The sequence below is a fragment of the Lissotriton helveticus genome, chromosome 9, assembly GCF_964261635.1.
Source record: "Lissotriton helveticus chromosome 9, aLisHel1.1, whole genome shotgun sequence".
NCBI lineage: Eukaryota > Metazoa > Chordata > Amphibia > Caudata > Salamandridae > Lissotriton > Lissotriton helveticus.
Window position 1 is genome coordinate 842,316,489 of NC_136070.1, and position 16,976 is coordinate 842,333,464.

A 16,976-nucleotide genomic window follows, 5' to 3' on the forward strand; every position below is an offset into this window, starting at 1 on the left:
AGGAATCACAGCCCCTTTGAACACGGAGGTCTCCACAGAATCGGAAATGGAGTGGAGGAGACCGGGGGGAGGATTGGGGGGAACCCAAGGCCCCGGCTCCAAGACACACCCCAAAGAACTTATATAGGTGGCTAGACCCCGGGGGGGTTGCAGGGCCTGAGGCATAGGCCTAGGACAGGATGCAGCTGCAGTCAGCCCTGTGGTATACTTAATGTTAACACGCCAGCACCATTATATCTTTCTGTTGCACATTAATATGCCGCTCCTCTGAGGGGGGTGGGACGGGCTCGCTGGTACTGCTGCCCTTTAACAGTGACTCAGAGTTCCGTCTAGTTTTAATTGAAGGAGTTGGGTGACAGATGCTTCTTCAGGGAAAGAAGTTTAGGGTGAAAGGGGGGATTGTTTAGTTATTTTAGTTCCTTTTATTGCTTGTATGCTTTCATTTCTAGGTCCACATTTTACATGTACAGGCAACGTATGGTTCAGTCTTCCAAGGTGGGGTGTCTGTCGTAATGGCCTCCCTTTAGGTGGGGGGTGCCTGGCCCTGTCCTCCAGTATTACCCTATAACTCTGCTAACCTGTATGCCCTCACCCTCATGACGTGGAATGGCAACAGGCTTCTAGACCGGATTAAATGGGAGGCAGTGATGCAGTTTGTGCCCCGACACTCCCCAGCAATTTTGATGTTTCAGAAGACCCATCTCCAGGGCACTAGGTGTTCTTTCCTGGTCTGTAGGGGCTACGACGAGGTATTTCATACTGGGTACTCTTGCGGCTCCACTCCTGCACAAAACCCTGCCCATGGTGGTCTCTAGTGTCTCACTGGATGAATTTGGACGTAATGTAATCCTTGAGGTGTCTCTGTAGGGTGCCTTGTTTAATGTTATCTGTGTGTGCATTCCACCTGCACTGACCTGTTCCACACTGGCGAGCCTTAGAGGGCTTATTTTAGCCCTGTCACATGGGCTAAGAATCATTGAGGGGGCTTCAGCGACATTATGACCGATACCAATTGGCAGGGGCTAACCGTCGCTTTGCAAAGGATGAGGAGGGGCTTCTTCGACTGGGTTGCGGGGCTGGGACTTACTGACATTTGGAGACTTTGGCACACTATAGATCATATTGATAAAGGTGGTCACCATGGGCTTGCTTTCCAGCGGAGATTGATTTGGCTACACTGGTGGTCTTGCCTAAACCGGGCCGCCCTCCGGACCCGTGTAACTCATACCACCCCATCTTACTCATTAACATGGAGGTCAAGACCTACGCTAACCTACTGGCTAACAGACTTTCAAGAGTGCTGACCTACCTGGTCCACTCGGACCAATGTGGTTTTATCCCTCATCCCTCATCGCAGCGCAAGACATTGCATTCTGAGATTCCACCTGGCTCGCATTTGTTCCTTGGAGAAGGGTGGGGGGAGGTGGTGGTAATGGCGGTAGCGCTGATGCTTACCGATTTCGTGAAGGCATTTGACACCCTACACTGGTCGTTCTCAGAGGAAACTCTTACTAAGATTCGTCTGGGACCACCGTTACGGGCCTACATCAAAGTGATGTATGCAACTCCTCAAGCCCTGGTTCACAGAAACTGAGTTGTCTTCCCCAGATTTCCCATCTGGAGGGATAAAAGGCTTAGCTGTCCCCTTCCTGTTTGCGCTAGCCATTTAGTCGCTGGGGGCCTGGGTCCGCTGTGACGTGCAGGTGTGGGGCTGCACCTGGGGGCTGGCAAAGGAGGATAGGATTGATTTGTACGTAGAAGTTGTCCTTCTGTACCTCTCGCGGCCCACTGAAGGAGGGCCCCTGTTGATTTGTATCTTAACTACCTTCGCTCTGCTTCCGGATTGAGGGTTAATTGACACACATCCCTCCTGGTGCCCCTAAGAGGGGACCAAAAGGATGAGACCTGGCACCTGGGGATACCTATACGCCAACTTAGCGTCCTGTACCTGGGAGTACATATATCATGGGAGCCTGAACTTTCTTGCAGCCTGAATCGTCACCCCTTGCTGCGCAGGGCCTGGAATGATATGGCCCAGTGGAGAAAATTGCTCCTTAACCTCATGGGCAGGATTGCCCTGTTTAAGATGATGACACTCCCTCGGTTGCTCCGTGCGTTACAACATTTCTCCCTTCAGATCCTGCAGACCTGGTTTAACACGCTGGCTTCACTCGTGAAACAATTATTATGGGCTTAATTATCACCCCCCCCACCACCCCCACCCTGTTTGCATTTGGCAGATGTGTCTGGGCTACCTACGAGGGGGTACTTGCTATGGTGGTTGTTCATTTATATTATTGGGCTGCGCAACTCCTGACTGTAAATGACTGGTTACAAGGGAGGACCCTTTGTACCAGGGGAATGGTGCACTAATTGGGTTGGAGCACATAACGCACATTTTATATGGAGTGCCAATTCCTGCACACTTTTCCGAGGTGGTCTTCAAGGTCTGGAGGCTGGCACTGCACTAGACACGCAGGGACCGCATACTTACATTGGAGACTTCCCTGTGAGTGGGCCGATGACTGGTATGGGTGGAGAATCTCGAAGGGGTTCTGCGGTTGGGACTGGGTTGACATCTCGCATTTGGGAGATGTGTGGGACAGGGACCATATTCACTCCTTCCAGGAGCTGCATACTGATTCCATATGCACAAATTCCAGTTTTTCAGTTACCTGCAGCTCAGACACGCGTTCTCCTTATATCAGGATACCCTGGGGTATGTCCCGGAGTGTAGTCCACTCGAGGTCCAGGTGCTGATTTCTGCGTTGGGGAAAGGAGGGACCTCACAATTAAACAAGACCCTGGGCCCACACTCACTGGTCCAATTGGATGTCCTAAGGAGAAGGTGAGTCCATTGGAGGATGTGGACTGACAATATGCTTGCATGGCCCCTTGCACCGTGGTGATTTCAGCATGACTACCCCAAGTCCAGTTTAAATACTTACACCAGGCCCATCTCACACCCTAAAGCCACTGTAAGGGCCCATGTCATCATGCCTACGCTGCCCGGAGTACAGTGGAGACTTCTACCATGTGGAATGGGCCTGTCCAGTTATACAGCAATATTGGACAGGTGTTCTCTCCATACTGTCTAGGGCGGTGGGGGACAACAAATTGAGACAAACCCTAGACTGGAAATACTTGGAATCCTTGAAGATATAGGGAGACCCCAAGGGGACAGGATACTGGTGGGGATGATGTTTGCAAAAAGAGACGTTGCTAAATAATGGAGGTATTATACCGCACCCCCTCTGGAAAAATGGAGGGAGGGTATGGACTTGTGCGCACAGTTGGAGGAGACAATTTATATTGCACTTTGGTACCCCCGCAAATATGACAGAGTTTGGAGCAAATGTTGGGCCTAGTACGCTCTGGAAAGTCTTGGCTGAATAGAGTTATAATCCACACCAGGTGTGGCTCCTGGGGATCTAAGTTGGGAGGTGGACCTATTAGGAAAGCTTTGTATTCAATGTGATGGTTTGGTGAGAGCAATGCTTGCTGAGTTAGAAATCAGTAAAAATGTTCTTAAAAAAAAAAGTTAAAGTTGATGTTATTTTAACAGTTTATGAGTCATTAGAGCTGTAATTTCCTTAACACCCTACTTCACGTGACTTTCCTTGCAAGGTCTACCATACGACAGGGAATTGTATTAATGGAGATGACTGCATGTTCTCTCATGAGCCTCTCACTGATGAAACAAGAGAGCATCTGGACAGGGTAAGAAATTAAAAGGTTATGGTTCTGTGACGATTAGTGCTACATGCACAAATGTTGAATGGCATCTTTTTTTAAAGGTGGTGTTTCTTGCAAACCATGTAGCACAGTTTGTCCTCTCACGTGCAGCAAATGTGATTCCAGCATTTTAGGACACACAATAATTGGTTGCCTTAGGTGGGCTTTAGTTTTTTTCTTTGTTTCATACTTCCTTTTTTGCTTGCTTTTAGGTGAAACAGTATTCAGTAAATAGAAGCATAACGGGATAAAATAAAGATATTATATTTCAGAAAAGTACAATGCATGAATAACAATACTTGTCATTTAAAGGCAAAAGAATAAACCTAAAATAATCTTCCTTCCATAGTCTCCAGTTCCAAAGTAATGAGCTTACGATGTGGGTTTAGTTAATGGTTAGCTTCCCTGGAATTGGTGCATTATTTATCACCGAGTGTGTTTGGCATGGGGCCCTATACATTATGAAATGTCTGACAGAAGAGTAATTATTGGTTTCAACATCACTGATTTACCCCTCCTCCTTATCCACTGCCTTCCTATGTACTGGGTTGAGGCCTTTGCCACTATGTCACCGTGTAACACCACTAGTCCTGGTCCACAAAATCTTATTTTGTGGCACTGGGTGTCACCTCATGTATCTAATAAAGCAATTTTCTTTTTTTATTACCTCTGATGGTGTTTACTGTGCACCTGCACCTTCCATAATTTATGGTTGGTACTGGATGTGTTAATGAATTCATTTCATTTCAAATTCATTTTGTCCTCTCCCGCACCTGAGGCAGTCTGGTGCAAGTGCATAACACTGGCCCTTGCAAATCCATGTGGCACAGGAGGGTCCACCCTTCATTTGGCCTAACATCTATGAATTTCTGTGAGATATGAGAGCGTCAGGAGCTCCTCACTAAATTCTGCTGGGAGGGTTCATTATTTTGCTGAACATCATTGGTCTGGTGTTGTAGTGTACCTCAACGGGTGCAGACGCATTCTTGTACAATAGGCCCTTTGGAAATATTTTAACTGAACTAGATTTCAATATTACTTCACTATGGTAAATCAAACCTCTCCAACTTCAGCCTCATCCTCATTAGCGTCGTCGTCCTACCTAAACCACAGAGTCTTGAAGGAGTCTTATATGATTGCCATCAGGCCACTATGCAACTTTGAGCCTAGCTTAACATTTATTTTATCCCTGATCTGTTTAGCTTTGAATACATATGATCACATCAATATATTTTATGAAGCCCTTGAAGGCATTCCGAAGCTGAATGTTTTTGTAGCGTTTATGATTTTGGAGTTCATGTTCATTCCTTAGAGCTTTATTCATTTTGACTACCTTCAGTGAATTGACATTGCTTAAATTAGATATTTCGAAACATTTCAGTAGGTTTTCCTTAGTAAAGATATATTTCTACTCTATTATATGTTCCCTTACTCCACAGTAATTGCTGCCACTTTGCCTTAGTGAAGTTTTCTTCTGTGTCTCCCATGCAGAAAGTGAAAACAGTTGTTATGATCACATGCCTCTTTAGGTGTATCTAAGGCTGGTCTTGAACTGTGTAGGTGTTCATTCACAACTGCTAGTTGAAAGTTTCAATATTAATTCTGTAGGTTGGGTAAGTCTAATTCTGGGGCAGTAATTTAAGCTATCCTCTGAATTCCGTTTCTGTGTTAATGTTTTCAAGAACTTTGAGAATGAGGCGGCTGTTTATCTTTTCGTTTCTTGCCTCTTGGTTCTGCATAACTTGGATGGCAAACCTAACCCAACCTGCTAAGTCTTGAAGAAGAAACTGCTAAGAAAATAATGTATGCAGGGGCTATTCCGTCCAAACTCAATTGGTGCAAGGTTCTTGCCAACATGTTACTTAATAATTATCTACTCTCATGGCCATTCCCTTAGAACCTATACACAAAGCTGACAAACCTGGCCTAACAAAGACGTAAGCCTTGTATCTATAAATAATATCTGCCATTTGAGTAACCAAAGTAAAAGCTTTTTATTTAAGGTAGCAGTATCTCTGTAATAGGACACACATCCAATACATCCCACAGAGCAGTTTGCTGACATGCATAAAGGCTCATCTGTTGAGTAAAGTGGGGGGAACCCCACAGGGTTCAGAGTATTTGCTTATAAAATGAATGTGAGGTAATCGATTGAAACCCAACATCTCAAAATTCTTAACCGAAGAATGTAATACTCCAGAGACTATACACTCAAATTATCACCTTGAAGATTGGGACCTAGAGTGACTTCTGACTCCTCATGAAGATACAGTATTCTATAGTGGACCATAAAGAAATATCAAATGATAAGACTATCATTGGATAATTGAGTGAGTTACGACCTCTCGGGTAGTATTCCCTAAAACTGTCATATGAGGTCAGGACCTCATCCTGACTGCCATAAGGGGAGTGGATATCAACTGCAGCCTGGTATTTGCCTTTTTTATAAAGACTACTGATTTGCAGCCGACTGCTACGTAGTTGAAACCTGGTCTGGCTAGGTTGTGTCTCTGCATTTCGTTGCCTAGTGTGATTAGGTTTTCTAGCTCTTTCATCAACATTTTGTGTGCCCTGGAATTTATCTCACTAGTTTTGATCCATACACATTACAGCCCTCAAGAGAAGTAGGTATACAACCCAGAAATAATAATTATTCGTGTAAAAATCTTCTCCAAAGACACATCTGGTCACTACAAGACTGTCTTTAGACTTAAATTGATTGATTCGCCTGGGTCCAAAACAATTAAAAACTTAGGTGTGGAGTATTAAGTGGCATGAAAAAATGCAGATCATTTTCAAAATGACGTGTCTCAAATTGCTCATTCCACAAACATAATTTACCCATCCTTGTTCCTTTTATTACATTCAAAATTGCTTTCCAGTGACTTAACATACTATAGTATTTACACATCTTTAAACAACTCGGTTGGTATCTTAATTACATGAAATTGAATATAAATAATGCTCTGTGTCTAAAGCGTGTTTTTTAATATGATGCCAACATTTAATAGGAATGGTTTAATCTTTAACTAGTACTTAGTTTACTTGTATTTATTATTTCAAAGTTTTACTATTCCGTCTTTTTCCAATTTCATTATGTATTTGTGTTTTACTCGATGACGTTTAGCCCCATGATTCCTTTTATGGGCAACACAATTTTAGCCTCCTTAATCTTAGTGTTCACTACAAGTTGGTTTCATCTTTCATTTTGACCTTTTACAAGTTTTTGGGGTCGCTAAATGAGCGTTACATCTCAGGCTCAGGATGCAACTAATTTCTAATTATCAAGCATGAACTTTGTTTTCTTCTCACTTACACAATTTGACATGTTTTTAGAGCCAACCTTTTAATAATGAAGCAATTTCAGCCTCGTTTTTTCACTAATGCAAACAGGTGCTTAATATCGGAATTCACTGACCAGTCCCTTTTTGCCAAAGCTAGTAAGTTGTAAGTGAGTTATTTTAAGGCAATACCTGCAAAGGTTTATCTGGTGTGACATTGGCACGAATGGATTCCTTCAGTATGATGAAAAGCTATAATAATTACACACGTGTTTTACTGTTCGGTTATTACATATGTTTTCTTTAAGTACCGTTGCCTTACACTGTGAATTTAAATGATGTCTACGTTCATATTGATTGTTCAAATAGGAATGGATTTGTCTCTAAAATGTGTTATACAAATGTGTCCACCAAGAACAGAGATCACTATGTTGTACCAAAATTAGCCTGGAGGCTATTGTAATTTCTCTTAGGGAAATGTCTTGTATCTTCAACAACAGTTTTGTCTGATTTGATACAGCCCATTCATTTTATTTGGTTAACTCTATATTGTTTTATGCTGGTAAAGCAATTTTCTGTTAAAGTCAAATGAAAGGCAAAAGATTGGACACCTTTCTGTTTCTTTTACTTTAGATGCTGGCTGAGGATGCCGAAGCAGGTGCAGAAGATGAACGAGATGTGCAGGAATTAAAAAAACAGGGCATTAATCCTTTACCAAAACCTCCTCCTGGTGTAGGTCTACTGCCTACACCATCTCACCCACCAGGGCCACCCCCAGGCCCACCACCGCCTGTTCCTTGTGGCCCGCCACCTGGACCCCATAGCCTACCACCCGTACCTCTACCAGGGCCACCATGTCTGCCAGCACCACCATGCGCCCTACCACAAGGACCACCACCACAGATTTCACCACCAGGCCCACCTCCGGGATCACATGGCACACCACCAGGATCACTCGGCCCGCCACCTCCAATGTCACCAAATGGCCGACCAGTGTCTGCAATCCCTGGTCCTGGAGATACAATTGCTGTGGATTCCATGTCTGCATGCCCTAATACTGGTGCTCCTTTGTTTGGGGGCTCAGTACCTGACTGTGCTACGCAGATTAGCCCCATGCCTGAATTATCAGTGCCAAGTGAAACATCAGCTGATGGACTAACAGCTGGGGAGTCTTCACCACCACAGCTTACACCACCACTTCCTTCGGGGTCATCGCCCCCTCCAGAAGCGGGGGATCAAGAAGACGATGATTTGGACCAACTTGATCCGTTATCCCAAAGAAAAATCCCATCTCTGTTTGAAATTGTGGTGCGACCTACACCCCAGCTGGCTCACAAACTTGGAGTTAACAGGTATAGAATGAGTACCTGCATTATCAAAGCTAAATCATTGATTGTGAAATAATGGCTAAACTTTGACTTGCTTGAATTGAATAGATATGATTATATTGTCTTTTTTTGTGGCACATAATTATTTTAAATATTCTCTAGCCCTGTTCCATTACACTGCAAACAGAACATTGCTTACTTGATTTTTATGACCGTAACTAAATGGAACCTATTGAACCTATTGCTAACATGAGCAATATTGTTTTCCCAGTGGTATCTTGTTCTAATATTTGTGAAGTGTGGACAGTCTTCAAAACGACAGACAAGAATGAGAGATTGTATTTTACTGAGCTAAGAAATAGCCACTTAGGGTAAGCCACAAAATAGTGCTGGAGGTGGTAAAGTGGTTGCCACCCATTATTTCTGGACTTAGAACTGCCCTTCAGGTGTTTTCCTATTCTAAGAGGTGCAACACAGCTTTTTTGATCCATCATTTCTTATGGATTAGAAGACATTTTTACTACCAAACTATGATAGCTATCATTTGAGGGATTAGTGTCATAATTGTTCACTTTTTTGATGTACATAGTTTTTAAGAAGTTAAGCGACTACCACTACAGAAACTATATATAACTATTCATCAAAAAAACTATTTAAAACACAGTAAGCTACTCAGCAAACTTCTGTCAATAACCATATCTACGGGTTTCCAACCTGTTTTGTAACAGCCATTTCAAATAAAGTTATTTAGGCTGTGGCCATTCCATTTTTGACGTCCTTGCAAACTGACAAGAAGTATACTAAACATTGCCATTTGCAATGCTAGTATTTGAAGACGCGAACAGGCCATTATTAGTTTAATTTGACACTAACTTATTCCACATAAGCCACTTAAGAACAGAGGACAGACTTTATATCACTATTAATCTTGGCTTGCCTTAAAAAAATCATCTAGCAATTAAACATCCTTTTACCCGGAACTGCAAAATTAAATTGCCCAGTCTTTCAATCCAATATGAGTTTGTTTCTAATAATCATAAACAGTGTAGAAGGTGACCTGGCCAATTTTTATTTTAATTGAGGATGTGTAACTTTTTCCTTTGATTGTGTGATCAGACTTGAAATCCATGTATGTAACTGTTATTTTTGATGTCCCCAATAGGAAACTGTAAGGGTAAGTTCCTCACTGAAGGCTTTTGTCCATGCTTTTAAAATATCTTCATCATGCTTATGTTCAGCACTTCTTGCTAGCTTCGTTAACGTCCATCTCTTGTTGGACTTGCATATAGCTCATTGCAAAACACTGGTCTAAGTACTTGTTAGTTTTGGCTCACTTAACCATTGATACAAGGTGTTTTCTTTCTTAGCATTTTTGACCACGCTTTCTTTTCAAGGTGGTTTTTCTTTGTTTTCTGAGTCTAACTCGTCCCATTTTCATCTCTCTTTTTTTGCTAATGATGTTTAGTTTTAATGAGTGATGGACGTGCAGCACTTATCTTTGTGTTTGATCCCCACAACTATGACTGTGGTGCTAAAGTTGCACTTAATTGTAATGGAAGGCCCAATTTGACTTAATTTATTTCTTATGATCACTATATGATCTTGGTCCCTGAGGTATACTACAACTTACTTTTCACCCACACGTAAATTATATTAATTTTCATAGTCTTTTCATAGTCTTGAGACCAGAGATAAAATATTTTCATGCAAAAGCTACAGAGACTTGAAAAAGACTCCAAGGGATGTAGGAACTACTCATCTTTTATGTTTCACATGTACATCAACACCACAGCCTGCTTTTTACAGGCTTCTTCTTATTTAAAAGCGGCATTCTCTTTTCCTTTACTCACAGCTGAGTACATGCCGGACCAATTCATTTCCTGATTCATCAGTGCTCTTTTAAGAGGTTGTGTACCTAACTGGCAGCATGAAGAACAGTATAAACCTACATTCTGAAAGTGTTGAATCTACAGCTATTAGCTTTGCCTCTTGATCCTAAATTGGCCGTTTAAGTGAATTGCAGCTCCCACCTCTCCTCAGTAGTGTAGAGATTGCCTTTATTTATTGGTTTCCACCCTTAATCCTGCTCATTTTTGGTCAGTCACTTGGATATTCAGAGAATGAGATCTTCCTTTTTTGATGATTGTTATTAGAACTCCAACCAGAGGCTACAAGACACTTCTCCCACTTCCTGTTTAATAGCATGTTTCAGTGCAGGAAGGCAGCAATGGAAGTTTGTAACATGGCTTCCAGCGCCCAAAATAATACAATTGGCTACAGCAAAGATAGCCAAGGTTAGGAGGCTTGCCACAGTGGCCCAGGAACTTCATACAAAACGCTCTGTGCCAATCCATTTGGCTTGATGGATTCAGTGCTAGTGTTAATTTACTCATGTCTTGGTCTGTGTATGCCTTACTGGTGAGACTCTGGTTCAGGTGTCTTTGATAAATAAGCTCATATTCTGATTACTCAGCTCCTAAAAGGCCCCAAATATCCTTGAGACATGAGGTTACCAGCTGCAGTGAGGTGTACGTTTCTGCTCTGTCATTGCAGATAGCCATCACAAGGTGTTAGGCGTGGGCCAACAGCAGGGTCCATTCCAGGTCAAGTTGTTACTAGTCATCTGAGCACTTGAGGAAAAAGAACTATTGCAGCTTGTACCTCAGAAGCCACACAGGTCAGCAAACTAACCCTGGGAGTCCACTTCTTTGTCCTGTGCACGGGGGTGGGTGGGGGTCAGGTGCCGTTCTTCATGTCTCCACTCAGATGACAGACTGCATGTTCAGTCTCCGTCTGATCTCAGCAGGTACAGAAAGAGTTCTGAGGATGATGCCACCTTTCACCATGTTGATCCTTGGCTTTAAGACATTTGTCTTGTATCTCTGCGGACCAGATCTTCCCTCCTGCACGATAAACAACGTTACCACGTCTTTTTCTCACTGCAGGGGAATCACATCGCGGTCGTTTCAACGACCGCGTTGTGATTCCGCATACCATTACTCCGCAAGTCGGAACAACGACTTGCGGAAGGGGAGGGAGGTGTTGGATTTAAAATCCAACACCTTCCCTAGTGTCCGCACAGACTGGAGTTGGAACAGTAAATGATACTATTCCAACATCCAGCGCCCCCCCCCTCCGCAAGTCGTTATTCCGACTTGCGGAGTAATGGTATGCGGAAGCACAACGCGGTCGTAGAAACAACCGCGTTGTGATTCCCTGCGAGGAGAAATACCGCGGCATAATAACCTATATTTCTCCTGCACAGATGGCAGAAGGCACCACCAGAACCGTACTTCAGTGAACATGAAAGCTTGCCTCCTGAATGCCTGCATTCTATCATCCTCATAGATGCCAAAAGTAATTTAACAAGATAATTGCATTATTCCTATTGGAACAAGATCCATATATGGTGCTTGAATAAGAACATTAACCTAATAAAAGTCCCTAACAAAAAGGGTAAAAGTTCTCAAGTCAACCCTATCTGCTTTAACCTCTTCCTCTTTACCCCCCCCCCGCCTGCAGTTAATCCAACAGTTAACCTTATTCCCAAAATCCAAGATGGAGTTACCTGTTCTCCCTTTGTGCTTACGGTATGGAAGATTGTATAGCTCAGTCAGTCAAAAAGTTGACAAGAAAACCTACTAACAGGTCAATATATGGATAATTCTATCATCCCATATGCACCTGAATGTGCGTAAGGGATAAGTATTCCACATAAATTGAGTATCTTTATATAAATTATTTTATTAACTATACTTGTGAAAGTTCTCATTTATGGTATATTTCTCAAAATTATATACATTAGGTGATAATTCATAAAACAGTGAACAATAGGAACTGAGACTGTTTTTTGAGTCCTCTCTCTATGCTGACACACCGTTGGGGCGCGAGGACTCTGACCAGCCTTAAAAACGCGAGCTTCTTTGATCGCCCCAGTGTATACTTTAAAAATGCTACTTTTCAGTACGCTTTACGTTCCCAAATCCTATATTGAGAATAAAAATACATATAGAGTAAACTAAGGTATAGAAAATGTGCCTCTTTAAGACGGCTTCAAAATTCTGGAACACACAATACACTACATTGGCACTTAACGCTGCATATCATTTTTTAGGTGTCTTAAGCAAGGTTCTTTCGTAAGGCTATACATATGAAACTTTCAGTTTTAAAATTCAGCTTTAGAAGCAATTTTTCTCCTCTAAAGACATCTTAGTGTTCCGTTTGAACTTTTACTTTGTTTTATGTAAGGTATTTTTCAACACTGTAATTTTGTAACTCTTTTCAATCGCCATGTTACCATTTGGGGATTAATGCACCTTTAGTGGTAGGGAATTGTTCAGTAAAAACCGCTTAACACTTTTCTCTTGTCTTAAAGAAAGCCACAAAATAGAAGATATTTGTCAAATTATGTCATTTAAGAATGTAGTAAGTAAGAGCAGGGCCAAATCCTGTTGGTTCTCATAGAGCGACTTATAGCCTTTTAGGTTCACTGTTCAGCGAAAAGTCATAAAAGGATTTAATTCTTAGAATGAATCTGGCTGGGGCAGACATCATTCTCCCTGCTATTTAGGTCTCTACTAAGATGCTCACCAGCTTCATGTTAGGCATTGATGTATCACTCAATTTTGACACCTCTCTATGTTGAGATACATTTCTACACACCCTTTGAAAAGCTACGCATTAAGAATCAGCCTTGGCTCTAAAATGTCAGCTGAGGCTCTGTTCTCATAATTTACATTTTGTAGATTCCTTCCACTCAACGAACAGTGAGCCAAATCTAATCCCTCAAGAGTATGATGAACTCCTATATTTTTATTGGTCCTGTGTTTGGTTACACAAGGTCACTCCAGAATATATGAAATGCCAACTGTGCCAGAGAACAGCAGACTGAAAAGAATCAAGGGCTAACTCATGTGCTCTATGTTTCTTCCCTGCTTGTTTCAGATGTAGAACATCCTTGACAAAATAATTATTGGTTCACTCAGTATTAACACAGGCTTCAGTGGCAGCGTGTTGAACTCCTATGGATATCTAACAATTTAAGGTGCATGGTCTGAGAAAGATAACCATTTAACATTTTAACACTCTGCAAGTGTGGACTGTCAACAAAGCCCCCAAATAATGTCTTGATTTTAAGGTTGAGCTCTGTCCTTTTTTTGATGGACTATACCACTGATGTGTGTTAATTAACTCCATGAGTATGAGGGCATGCAATGTAGGATCTTCTCAAAGGCAGTCCATGCAATGTTACATTGATTCCAAGCACACCAGGAGCTACTTGAAAATATGAAAGCTGGAACTATTTGACCGATACAGTCAGAAGATCATAACCTTATTATCAACAGCAATTTTAAAGAAATATTCTGGTTGTAGTGTTTCTTCGTAGCATAATCTCTTTGCAACAGCCAAAAAAGCAGAGACTTTGGATTAAGGTATCTGGGAATCATCTTCAGACATTGTTCAGTCTGTCTTTCCTGACACCACTCCTAGCAAAGGTACTGCTGAAGCTCTAGGAGCCTAGAACCATGTTGATCCTTGGTTTTCAGGCATTTGCCTCGTATCTATGCGGGGCGGATCTTCGCTCCTGCACAGATGGCAGAAGGCACCATCAGAACCTTACTTCATTGAAAACTTACCTCCTGAGTGCCTGCTTTCTTCTCCAAGACTGCATGATCATCTTCATAGACTACACAAGTCATTTAACAAGATAATTGAATTATATCTAATGGAATAGGTTATGTATATGGTGCTTGAATAAGAACATTAACCTAAGGACGTGTTCGGAAAACACATAACCACTTTATCTTAATTTTTTAAGTCTGTCTTTCAGTTCGCTTCTATTAAAGTGTATTAACAAACACTACTCCATACAGTGTTTTTTCAGTCACCCTTTATCACCATGCAGTGGTATAAATTAAATATTCATTACTCACCTCCCAATACTGAGAAGGGCACCCCAGGAGCTTAGCATAGTACTTCCTTAAATGATCAGCCTTCTTCCCAACCATTGTAAAAGTCAGACCCTCAACTTCTGTCTTGAAAGGTTATTTTTGTAATGCATACCCATTTGCCAAGAGGTTTAGTGTGATTTGGGTCTGTTGTTTTAATACGCGTTTTACAGTATCCCATAATAGTAAGGGCCAGCTCAGGGCTCACTCTTCTTCCTTTTAGAAGTGATTTCAGATGTTCATAATAATCTGACAATTTATCTTTCTCTTTCCTCAAATCCACAGACTTTAGCAGAAAAATCTCTTTCCACGTTTAATGTAAAGATAGCTCTGAAATATTCTGATAAAATGAATGAGAATGGTAAACAAGCTCTTTATAAATTAACTAAGTGTCCATGAAGGTTTTCCTGCTGCCAAACAAATCATTGCAAAGTGGATATGATCATTAGTTTCCACTTTCATCTAGAGTATATGGCCCTATCCATTCAAGCCTTAAGATAGTACCACTAAAAATAAATCAGACCCTGCCACAGTTTACATGATATTTTGGAGCCAGCCATGTGTAAATCCATCCAAGCAAATTGGCAGAAACATCACCCTGACTTTTAATTTTCCGGTCTAAAATCTCTTTCCTCAGTAATGTTCCCTTTCTTCGTAGTTCTTTTTGATAGTTTTTCAAACTCCTGAATTTGCCAGATTATAAATTATTACCAGATAGTTTAGCTCATGTCAAGTCAAGTCAAGTCAAGTCAAAATTACTTTATTCGTATTTCATTTTGAAAAACATAAAAGCACAGATAAAAATACATTTCCAGGGAAATAAATAAGGCAGTACAGTTACTTTACAACCTGATTGTCCTTCTTAATCTAATCACACATTTTAAATAACTTACTACACGGCCCATTGTCAAATCATCTTCCATGCATTGTAACTTTAAATATGCCGCTCTACAATATCTTAGTTCCATACTGCTTTACGATCGGTAATAAAAACGACCACCTCGGCAACGTGTAAAACCTACAAAAAAGAGTCACATGCAATGTTGATTGTGTCGAACTACCGTCACAGGGGCATAGTGCTAAAGTACGTGACCAATCGTTCATCATGCGGAATGTAGTGACCCTATGCACAATACCTAAGCGAAAGCGTGTCATCATTCCTGTTTTTACTCCTACTTGATGTAGATATTGCATTAATGTCCTTAGTTCCATCCTAATGTAAGGCGCTCTGATATCCTTCGGGATCTTGTTCGCGCTATATAAAACTTTATAAATAAATAAATAAATAACATCCGATCAAAGGGTCTTGTCACATATGACAAATATGGCTGAATCCCAGTACATGACAGCCTAATGTGATTATCCATGATCGATTGTTTTTCTTTCTCCAGAAGCCATCACTTTTCCTCCAGATAGGACAAATATTCCTTTTTTTAAACTTTTCTTGAGGTGATGTTCATACAGTCTGGGTTTGTAAAAAATTCTGGATGGCTAGTTCATGTAATAATCAAGATATTTTCTTTTTAATAAAAAATAATCAGCGATCCCATGCAAAGGCTAAAGTATTTAGTGCTTATAAATTCAGTGAGAATGCCAATGATTGTGACCTCAGATTACAAGAAAGTATCTTTTATTTCATCTCCCAAAGGGATACACCTAGTTTACTCATTATTAGCTCAATCCTTACTATCTTGACCTCTGGTCCTCACATTTTTCATGCTTCCTAGGTTCACCTCTGATTCTGTGCAATTCACTCTCTAAATATCCACATTTGTCCTTCTCCCTTTGCATTACTGATATTGGTAGTATGTTTTTGCTGAGCCAATAATTAGCAGTGTCTCATTTTATAGGAAGGCAGCCCATCCCAATCGGTCTTCAGAGTTTTATATAGCGCAAACTAGACCCGAACCGAATCGGGTATCAGAGCGCTTTACATAGCACCAGTTACGGTACATGAGGACACACTTTCATTTTAGGCACGGGGAGATTATGTGATTTGCCCAGAATCACAGGAGGTTTTTGGCATCGTTACTGAGACTCAAACCCAGATTCCCAGGTCGAGCGCCTTAGCCGTTAGGCCAACCCCTCTCCCCTGTATATCTTCTGTGTGCCCCTAATCACTATCCTGAGAATTGCTGTCTCTACTGGGAGTTTATTGGGTATCTTGAGGACCCGTGTAAGTATCGACTGAACACAGTTCTTGAGCTTTTTAATGTGTTTATAGGCCTACAGCAGGTGGATAACATTACATGAATCTTCGTTACGTCTCGGGCATTGCACAATGAGTAATTCCCCCTTTTGTAAATGTGTATTAATGTGAAATAAAAACTGCAAAATCTTAAATTGTATGAATCATAGGTGTGCAGAGGCATCTAGTTCTCTGGGCACTATTTTTGCTTCAAGCTATTCTGGGTCTGATGTCTGCTTCCCATTGGGCTCTGAGTCTCTCCATACAGTCACTACTGCCAGGTAAATTTGTCTAATCTGTTTTCTTCCCCGGGTTTCGATGGTGACCTTTGCTTCCAGGACTTATGTACAAGAAGTGCATCCAGTTTTGATCTGTAAGTGCTTAGAGCATGCCTCTGCTGTAAATATCTAAAGTATTGGCTCGCGTGGAGTCTAATTTGTGAGCTAAAACATCCAATAACTTGAGGTGTGTTTTATCACTAATGTCCCCTAATTTC

General features: G+C 41.5%; 1 protein-coding gene across 2 annotated transcripts in view; it reads left to right on the top strand.

Moving 5' to 3' along the window:
• ZC3H4 (zinc finger CCCH-type containing 4) overlaps positions 1-16,976 on the top strand; it is a 121,700-nt gene that overhangs the window by 86,410 nt on the left and 18,314 nt on the right. For both annotated transcript variants that reach the window (XM_078661016.1, XM_078661015.1), the window contains exons 10-11: positions 3,611-3,720; positions 7,650-8,368. In XM_078661016.1, the coding sequence (XP_078517142.1) occupies positions 3,611-3,720; positions 7,650-8,368 (829 nt within the window). The remainder of the gene's footprint in view (positions 1-3,610; positions 3,721-7,649; positions 8,369-16,976) is intronic.